The sequence below is a fragment of the Diceros bicornis genome, chromosome 4, assembly GCF_020826845.1.
Source record: "Diceros bicornis minor isolate mBicDic1 chromosome 4, mDicBic1.mat.cur, whole genome shotgun sequence".
Lineage (NCBI taxonomy): Eukaryota > Metazoa > Chordata > Mammalia > Perissodactyla > Rhinocerotidae > Diceros > Diceros bicornis.
The window spans coordinates 80,025,013-80,035,808 of record NC_080743.1 but is presented as its reverse complement, the minus strand read 5'-3'; the positions used below and the strand labels follow the sequence as shown (position 1 = coordinate 80,035,808).

The window sequence follows — 10,796 nt, the reverse complement described above, 5'->3', positions numbered from 1 at the left end:
ACATCAACTGCAGACATCTTTCTGGGAGAATATATGGAAAAATTCAAAAAAGTTTCTAAGGCCATCCATTCTTCCTCATGGGAACATGAGCTTAGAGAAATAACTCTACAACACAAAGTTTACTTACCCCTCATTTCTTCTGCAAAATTCTGGCTCTGATTCAAACACTGTTTGGCCTTCTTCAGTTCTTCCTCCAGGTGGCAGACTTCTCTGGCCCTTTGCTCGGACTGACTCTTAAGGAGGCTGTTTTCCTTCTTCATTTCCTAAAGGACACATTTAGTTGGTTATAATCAAAACAATGCTCAAGCAAGTTATGACTCCTGCCTTCGTAAGGATCCCTACAGGAACTGTTTGTATATCTCACTGGGGGAGGAATCACACTTTCCCTTTGAGCCCTTAATGAAGTTAAACATTCTTACTTACGTCACATGATTTATGAACAAAAGCCAAAAAAAAGCACAAAACCCAAAACTGACAATAATCTTTTTCCTTCAAGAAATATATTTCTTGGGGGCCGGTCCGGTGGCGCAAGAGGTTAAGTGCCTGCGCTCCACTGCGGCGGCCTGGGGTTCACCGGTTCGAATCCCGGGCACACACCGACGCACCGCTTGTCAGGCCATGCTGTGGCGGCGTCCCATATAAAGTGGAGGAAGATGGGCACGGATGTTAGCCCAGGGCCAGTCTTCCTCAGCAAAAAGAGGAGGATTGGCAGATGTTAGCTCAGGGCTGATCTTCCTCACAAAAAAAAAAAAAGAAAAAGAAATATATTTCTTTTGAACTTTCTGGATGTGCCTATGCTTATTAAAGAGCTACTTGCTCATAAGGAAAATCCTAAAGATCCTCAAAGACACAAGCTCCAAGTTCCTATCACACCTGAATGATCAAAAAATACCTTTGCAAAGATCTGGTGTGCTAATGAACCAAAAAATTCACGTGACAAATTTTTACTTTTCATTAAAACCATCTTAAGGTTCACTGTTATGAGAATGTCTTCATGAGTAAAATTACCTTTAATAAATGTTTATTAAGAAAATCTGCAATGTGCAAGATGCTGGAATGGGCATTATGAAACATGCAGATATAAATAAGACTGAGTCTCTGCCCTCAGGGCAGGCATCCCCCAGTGGGGGAAGATGTGATACCAACCACTTAATACACACCAGGATGTGCTAAATACTAAAAAGAGGTGGAGGATGCCATGGGAAATCAGAGGGGTGGAGTGCGGAAAGAAGAATTAAGTTTAGATGGGGGAATTTGAGCTTTCATAATGAAAATAGGTTCTTTGGGTACCTAATTAAATGAAGTATCCATGCATTGATGTGCAATAAAGTAGCAGAGACACATGTGCACTTCCATTCTATTGCTAGAGCGACCTATTTTTCTGAATCTTAAGACCAAGCAATATATATATGCCAAATAAAAACACTATTGCTTGTTAACCAAATAAGACTTGCATAATAAACAGTATAAATCCTCTATTTATATTCCTCAACCTGTTTTTCAACCTTCAATGATTTTATAGCTGATAAATATCTCAGCCTATATTATATGCCACCCTCTGGACCATGGGGAATTGGCATATATCATTACAAACTGACAGAACCAAGCACCTCACATCCTTGGGGGGAAATATTCATAAGGCTAACTTCTTTTAAAACTGCACTTCAAAAATACCCCTCTGAAAAGCAGGGGAAAATTTTGAATCTTAAAGAAACAATTAAGACCCATCCTCCAAAACCCTACTGCACCGTTAGAAAACAGATGGCCCTGGCAACGCTGTGCTGGAAGGCTGCCTTCAATTATCAGTCTGGTTACTACCAGCAGATGGGTACCGAGGTAGCTAAGCCAAATTCAAGAAGAGGGAGACTCTGGCTATGGAAAGTACTTGAGGACTTGCTGGCAGCTGCTGTATTCATGTATGTATGTTCATTTCATCAACAAAATAAGACAGAGCCTGTTGTAGTTACACTTCTGTCTCCTTTGTCTTAATCCTGCCTCCCTTCCACGAGCTCAACTCATACTCAACCAAATTAAGAGATCAATCAGGACTAAAGGGCAGCTCCAACTGATCAAGACCAAGAGGCTAATGTTCACACCAGTCAGTGTTAAATTCTGCAAAGAACGATCATTAAGGTGCAACGACGTTATTGACTTCAACTAGCATCATTAAACTATAGAAACTATAATTGCTTGTTTGCTCTTCAGGCTCAGAATAATCACCACTCAAATGAGACCACAGATGTGAAAGGAAAAATACCTTAACGCACTTTAACAAGGGTAATGGAGCATTATTATTAGTATTTCTTCCCAAAATTTAACAGCAGCCATTTCTGCGTGATCAATGCTAAGATCAGCTGAATGAGTTCAATGTAAGCGAGTCACTAGACTTTAACCACCTAGGTTCACTTAGCATTTTTATTTTGCAACTTATAAAATATTTTCTTACCCTAAAAAATTAATCAAATGGCATCTACATCTGGAGGTGTGACAAGAAAGCTGAGAAGACACTGTGTGCAACGCTGGGTGCGTCCCAATAAGAGGAAGGAAGGTAACAAGGAGAAAAGGGAGGGAGGGAACCAGGGAGGGATGGGCAGCAGCGTATGTTTATGTATATGTTGGTCTCTATCCATCTTGGTCCATAACTGGAGACATTTAAATGAACAGTAAGCTCAATGGAAAGATTAACATGTCTTTCTCTATGCTGGCATTAGCTCTGTAAATATTTGTTTCTAACGAAGAAATGTTCAGCCAATCCTGGGACCCGGCAGGCTTATAATGCTATGGCTATGACCAACCCAAGAATTTTAAAAGGCCAGAATTTAGAAAATGAACATCTGAAAATGGAGTTGTAGGCTGCCATCCATCAGCAATTAGTTTTCTGCAAGGCTACAGCCACTTAAGACTTGATTGGGTAGCTCATTGTCAACAATGAGTTAAGTATACAAGGATATATTCTCCTAGGCATCTCTCACATCCTCATATGATTTGCAAAGTTGGACACTAGTCTGGAAAAACACAACAAAAATCCCTATAACCACCAGCCAGCGTGAGAGCTTAGCAAACATTTCCACCCAGATCAACTTCGGTTTAGGAGCAGCAAGGGAAGCATCATTTCCCAGGGCCAGACAAAACACATTTCAGTTACTGTGTGGCACTTCATGATCCCATCCATGAATGAAGCTTAATACATCCCCTGCTGGGGTGAAGTCTATATGGTGAACAAGGGATGGATGCAAAGGATGTGTTTCTCCCCTTCCACCTCATCATTCTTGCCTGCCAGACCAAGCTCCTTAGAGGACCCGGTGTAATACAGATCCCCACACTCGAGAAGGTCCCCAAGCTAGCGTTCTCTCATCTTGGCTGTCAAATGATGGTCCATTACTGCTAACCCCAACGCGATGGGCTGGCACTGGATGTTGGATGAGCGGCTTCTCTAAACCCTCCATTCACTTTGATACTAAACGTTAACTGCACCCTTGATTGGGCCATTAAATCACATTTCCACTACTGATAATTTCTCATTGTGAGCCGCATATTAGTTTGCTACACACGGACAAGGAAAATTTCAGTACAACTGTCACATTATTTCGGCATCCAAAACCTACAAGCGTGCTAAATTTGTTTGTACTTACTTATAATTAAATATAGAAAGATACTCAGAGTGATAGAATAGCAGAACAGGCAAAATTTGAAATGTGAAACATCTCATATGTACTGTCCTCTGCTCATGACTTTCTGTGCCTAGGGTGACAGCAAACAGTGGTAACCTCAAAAGGCCACAAGAGTTATGAAGACCAAAGCAATGAGCAGGTGGACTGTAATAATTTACTGAGCACTTGTGTGGGCACTGGTCTAAGAACTTTACCTACAGTGTTTAATTTAATCATTAATACAGCTTTGAAAAGGGAAGGTATTATTAGTCCCTATATGCAGATGAGGAAGGTCAGACTCAGAAAGGTAAGTCATTGTCCCAAGGTCACACAGTAGGTAGGTGCCAGAAAAACAATGTAATTTCAGATCGCACTCACTCTAAAGCCACCAACATTTCACCACTAAGTTATACCACTGCTCTAACTGGGTAAATCACTTTTCTGATCCCAATCCCAATTGAAAATGCAAGAGTCAGCTAAATCCTTTGAATTCTTGATATCATCCTCAAAAGAAAACATACACACAAACATAAATTAAGATAAATACTAAATGAATTCCCTGGCCCTGTGCTAGACACTTTCACATGACCACCCTCAGTGAATGCAGAAATCAATGAAATATAAATGCAACATTTAACTCAGTCCAGGCTCGAGCTCATCGTTGACAGCTCTACTGACAAACCAGACCCTGTGGGGATGCACAAGGCTTCAGAAACACCTGCAAGGCAATGTCCAGCCCACTACTGCGCCTTGGCCAAGCAAGCAGTTTTACAAGTGTTTGGACCCTCTTCACCAGACTATTGCTTTTACAAAATGTTTCCACCAAGCAGCCAGTGGAGTCGCGGGAGAGTTTCTGGCTGAAAGGAAAGCTCACAGAGGGAAGAGTTCGGTGCCAGTCCGCCTGTGGAAATGTGAGCAGAAGCATCTGTTGGTTGGTCCCCACTGGCCAAAAGGCAAACATTTGTTTTGCTGAAACAAACACTTCCATTTGAAAACGTTGCTGATGAAACCATCATCTGATATGAAGTTTTCTTCCAGTTGGGTTCCTGGAGCTGTGGCCTCCTGTCTCCAGCAAGACTTCCCCCTCTGAGGCTAGATGCTTTAACAAGAGCCTCTTCTAGCAACATCTGTTCTGATTTTACAATCATGCTACACACTTCAAAGCTGTGGGGATAAATCCATTCAGATTTTCCTCACCTGGATAAATAACTGTCCTTTATAGAGAATTTTTTAAACAAAAGGAATCTTGACAGTCTAAAAAGTGATTGCAAAATAGTTCAAGAATAAGTGGAAAAAATTCTTTCCTGTGACATTTGATGAAAAAGAAACTTCTACTGTTCTGCTGTGCTTCTTTGTAAAATCACAATGCTGATTTATGGCTCTATTCAAATTATTTCAGTCTATTAACCATCCTGAAACGGTTCTTAATTAAGCCCTTAAAATAAACTCCAGGCCACTAAATAAATTCAGAGAGAAGCCAAATTAAAGTTAAGTATGGATAAAATCCTATCGGCAGAAGCAACATCAGGGTGCTACTCATATCCACACCATCGGGACTACCATCCACCATTTTGTATAAAAAACATGAATCTTCAAAGACACTGTCAACCATGTACATACTCAATACTAAGGTTAGTGTTGACTTTTGAAGCCAGAGTAACATAATGTACAATAACTTGATGTTTTTATAAGAATTTTAAATCTAGAAATTCTTTATGGGTCATTATATTTATTCATTTAAATCTATGACTTTCCACATGGTTTTTAATATTTGATGACTCAAAAGCCAACCCTTGGAAAATGGATTTCAATTATACCTCCCATCGCCAATTTTGTTTCTTTCCATTTGGAAAATCCCTTGCTTTCGTCCATCCTTCCACCTCCCAGGTGGTCTAAAACAATCTTAAAAAAAAAAAAAAAGTAGTAAAGTAGTAGGGATTCTTAATACAAGTCATGTCTTCCTATAATCGCTAGATGTGTATTAGTAATTATACTGGAATAGAAAGTTAAAAAAAATAGCACTTATGTTCTACGTCATAGGTTGTATACAAAATACTTTGTAATACTTCTGGCAAATTAAAAAGAAAATTATATACAGTCATGATAAACCACTGAAAACCAGTGTAGAAATTCTCTTCAACCCTCCCTCTTCATCCTGTACAGAAATGGCTAGATACTCCTCTCTGCTCCTCACTCACCTCACTGCTTCGCCTCAGCTCATTTTCCTTGATCTGACTCGCCTGTAAGGCCTGCTCAGTTCTGCAGAACTTTTGCTTAAACTCTTCCAAGTTTTTTTCTAGCTGGTGTTTCACTGCTATGCCCTACAAAGAGAAAACAAGGCAAAGTTTCATTTTTATGTTCTTTACTTTTTATATAACTATTGACTCTTCAATAATAAAAAGTCATGGAATACAAAATTGATGCCATCGCTATCAGTTGAGACACAATATATAATTTTGGTTGAGACAGTTAAATACAGCACTATAAGTTTAACTTAAAATACCGTCATATCAACCTGTGACATCACTTAGCAACAGCATATAAGAGAAGAAAAAGGCTGGGTTTCAGGAGGAAGCCACAAAGGAAAAAAATTTAACCACAGGAAAAAAAAAAAAAAACTGGGGCCAGCCCGGTGGCATAGTGGTTAAGTCAGCATGCTCTGCCTCAGTGGCCTGGGGTTCGCAGGTTCGGATCCCAGGTGCAGACCAACGCACCACTTGTTAAGCCATGCTGTGGTGGCATCCCATATAGAGTAAAGGAAGATGGGCATGGATGTTAGCCCAGGGCAAATCCTCCTCAGCAAAAAAGAGGAGGATTGGAATTGGATGTTAGCTCAGGGCTAATTTTCCTCACAAAAAAAATAAATAAATAAAACTAAATAATAGTAAATAAATAAATAATAGTAATAAACAACTAAAAAAAAAATTGGGATAAGAAACAGACTAGGAGAACATATTTGCAATATATATGACAGAATAAAAATGATACATCCATAATACAACAAGTACATCTATGATTCCATTTACAAACAGACAAAATAATTTAAAAAAAGAGCAAAGAATAGAAACAGAAAATTTTACTAAAAAATACGAACAGCAAAAGAACTTCTGAAATAACCTGAATGTTAATCAAGGAAGTATGAATTAAAACAATGATAAGATGACATTTTTTACTCCTTAGTTGGCAAAATTTTAAAAACCAGGCTTAGGGCCGGCCCCGTGGCTTAGCGGTTAAGTGCGCGTGCTCCGCTACTGGCGTCCCGGGTTCGGATCCCGGGTGCGCACCGACGCACCACTTGTCTGGCCATGCTGAGGCCGTGTCCCACATACAGCAACTAGCAGGACATGCAACTATGACATACAATTACCTACTGGGGCTCTGGGGGAAAAAAAGGAGGAGGATTGGCAATAGACGTTAGCTCAGAGCCGGTCTTCCTCAGCTAAAAGAGGAGGATTAGCTCAGGGCTGATCTTCCTCACACACACAAAAATAAATAAATAAATGAAAATAAATAAATAAAAACCAGGCTTATCTCCTATTAGCAAGGATGGAAGGAAACAGGCCTCTCTTATACCTGGTGGGAGGGTAAACTACATTTTTTTGGAGGGTAATTTGGCACTATCTATCAAAGGACAGAATACACATGCCCTCGAAGCCATCAATTTCACATGTAAAAATCTGTCCACAGAAGCATCAGCGTGCATACAGATACCTGCCCAGTGATATTACCAATAGTGCTACAGTGAACAAGAAAATGCTGAGAACCTAAATATGCATGGGGGGAGGGGCGGGAATGAGTAAATAAACTACAAAACATCTAATATAAATAAGGCTCAGACACTACCAACAGAATATTCCCCTTTAAAAAAAAATTAAACTAAAAAGCCCCAATTATACATTTGTAAAAGTAATTTTTTTAAAGGCCTTGGAGGAAACCCATTAAACAGTTAATAACAATTTATCCTGGGAAAGGAGGATTTTTTTCTTTTTACCAAACCTGGAAAGATGGACAGATAGAGGGATGCCTATACAAGCACTTTAGATAGTCCCTCACATATAACAGATGTCAGTAAATGTTAGCTCTCCTCATCCCAGCTGCAATCCTCCACCCTTGGTCTCTACTAAGAGAGGTCAACATGTCCTACTCTATCATATCTTGAAACTGAGAGTTAACCTATATTTTTCATAAAAGAAGAGACTCTACCTAAATGGTAAATCTTTAATTTGAGAAAATAAACAAAGAAGCAAACACTAAGAAAATAAATGTAACTCTAACAAAAAATGAATACCAGATATATTCAGGGTAAACTCTCAGATGTGTCACCGTCTCAGGCAAAATGGGTCAAGAAAAGAATGACCAAGGGCACTGCCTCTGTTCTGCCATTTTAAAGCTGTGGATATGAAGTGCTTACATGTTGTAGTCAGATAAACAGATGAAGCCCTGTCCTCACAGGAAGATTTGAGCGATGGAAGAAAGACAATATAAAAATAAACAAATAACTTGGGCCAGCCTGGCGGCATTAGCGGTTAAGTTCGCGCACTCTGCTTCGGCAGCCCAGGATTTGCGGGCTCGGACCCAGGGCACAGACCGACGCACTGCTTGTCAAGCCATGCTGTAGCAGCATCCCGTATAAAGTAGAGGCAGATGGGCACAGTTGTTAGCCCAGGGCCAATCTTCCTTAGCAAAGGATGTTAGCTCAGGGTTGATCTTCCTCACAAAAAAATAAATAAATAAATAACTGTCTTGTATGTCAGATGATACGCCCCATGGAGAAAAATAAAGCAAGGTAAAGGAAACAGGAAGCAATGAGGGTAGGGAATCTGTAGTGACCACAGGGAAGATGTCATTGGTAAGGTGACACTGGAGCAGAAAGCTCAAGAAAGCGAAGGTGTGTACCCTACTGTCCGGGGAAAAAGTATCCCCAAGAGCCAAGCCAAAGTTGCCATGTGCTGGGTGTCTTCCACTAACGGCAAGAAGCCAGGTGGCTAGGACAGAGTGAGAGAGGGGCGTGGGGAGAGACTAGGCCAGAGCATGAGGTGGTGGGGAGGCCACTGAGGGTCCCGCAGACTTTTGGAAGGACCCGGCTCTTACTCTGAGAGAGATGGGGAGTGACGGGAGAGTTTTGATAGAGGAGGGATATGATTTGACTTACACTTGAAAAGACTCACTCTGGCTGCTAGCTGAAAACAGATATTGGGGAGAAAGTGCAGAAGCAGGGAGACCAGCAAGGAGGCTAATACAGTGACCCAGGTGAGACATGATGGCGTCTTAGACCAGATATAGCACTAGAGATGATGAAAGCAATCATATTCAATATAAAACATAGATAGACATAAAAGTCACGTTTATTCTTAGCAGGGAGGTATGTAGCACACGAAGGGTTTCTGGGGTGGCTGACAAGATTCTAGCCCGTGACATAGATAACGATTGCAAGAGAACATGCCCTATAATAATTTATTGTTCAACATTTGTTCTATATAAATTTTAACACAAAAAAGTCCAGATATACTATACATATAATACACACACATATACACATATACTCATGCACAGAAATATATATATGCACACACCCATACACAAATACATGCATACATGTGTGTGTAAATAAAGGTAGAGCTGACAGAGTTTTAATGGATTACTTTGAAGTGTGAGAGAAAAATAAAAGTTGAAAATGACATAGAGGTTTTGGCCTGAGCATTGTGAAGAACGGACTGTTATTTACTGGGATGAGGAAGACTAAGGGAGGAGCAAGTTTGAAAAACACAGCTGAAGTCCCATTATTAACATGTTAAGTGTGAGTTGCCTATTAGACACGGAAGTGGAAATATCAGGTACACACCCACAAGTCTGACATTCAGAAGAGAGATCCAGGCTGGAGATACAAACATGGGAGTTGTCATCATGTAGATGATAATGTAAAGCCATAATACTGGATGAGATCATTTTTGGAGTGAGTGTTAAGTGAATTGATTATAATTTTCAGAGCTATGACTATTTGGGGGAATAAACTACTTGGAATAGCTCCCACCTGGTGACGTGACCAAGACCCACCAGAATATCAGAGACCTCCACAGGCCTTCAGATCTGAGACCCTCACTCACTCCCCCTTTCTGTAAATGAGAAAACCCAGACCCCGAAATGTTCAGTTTGCTCTCCTCTTTGATAAGTAAGGAAAGTGAGGGTAGAGCATTTGTTCTTTACAAGTACGATCACGTCAGGTGTGGTATAGAAATAACATGTATAAGGAAAAGGGGGTTATTGAGCAGAGACAAGTAAGTTAGCACCCTACTTTATCCAGTTCAGCCTGTAGGAGATTGTGAGTATTCTTGGCTTGCTGTAACTCCTGTGTGAGCTTGGCTTTCATCTGCGTGCACTCCTGGTCCAGCGTCTGGAACGAGCGCTGCTGACGGGAGAGCTCCTGAAAAGCAAAAGACACACGCATCAAGCTGACGATGGTCAACAAGGGAGAGTCACAAACATCCTAGGGGCAATGCTAGACTGCACGAGTGGGAGACAATAGGGAGCCAGCTGACCATCCACTTAACAATAAACATAATCAGCCTGAGCACTGGTCCCGGTAATCAAATCCAGGTCTCTGAGGGAAAGCGGAAGGAGCCAGCCAGTTGAACACAAGGAAACTAGCCTATTTCCGCCTCATCCCCAATCTTAAATTAATTATCTCTGTTTTGAAGTACCCAGGGGCAAAAGAGAGTAGAGCTGAGCTGTAACGGACACAACTCAGCTGAGAAATCAAACACACTCAAAATTGGGGTTTAAAATATCAAATAGCATATCCACTTACAATTTAGACTGATAGGAAGTATATGCCACCAATTAACTTTGATAACCAGATTAACATTTCCAGTCGCTCTTATTGAAAGACTATAGGCCTTTAATCTGTATGATACACTTCCAGGCTGACTCAATGGAAACTGGTACCAATACTTACGGAAGGGCATTTTCAGCCCTAACTTGCCTGCCAACTTCTTTCCCCACCACATCAACTACCTTTCTGATTTATTTGCCAACCCACAGGCTTTAAAAACAGCTGGAGAATGTAATACAATTTCCTCCACAACAAAGAGTGTTTCAAAGAAATATGATTCCTTTCCTTTGATATTAGTGCCATGGAGTCGACGCCAA

At 40.6% G+C, this 10,796-nt stretch overlaps 1 protein-coding gene across 3 annotated transcripts in view; it reads right to left on the bottom strand.

Moving 5' to 3' along the window:
• The window catches only part of CENPF (centromere protein F), a 57,965-nt gene that overhangs the window by 25,671 nt on the left and 21,498 nt on the right, over window positions 1-10,796 (bottom strand). For 2 of the 3 annotated variants that reach the window (XM_058539848.1, XM_058539849.1), the window contains exons 9-11: window positions 9,943-10,071; window positions 5,849-5,971; window positions 128-263 (exon numbers count right to left, since the gene is read on the bottom strand). In XM_058539848.1, the coding sequence (XP_058395831.1) occupies window positions 128-263; window positions 5,849-5,971; window positions 9,943-10,071 (388 nt within the window). Of the gene's footprint in view, window positions 1-127; window positions 264-5,467; window positions 5,550-5,848; window positions 5,972-9,942; window positions 10,072-10,796 lie in introns of those variants that run through there. The other variant, XM_058539850.1, reaches the window with a different exon arrangement.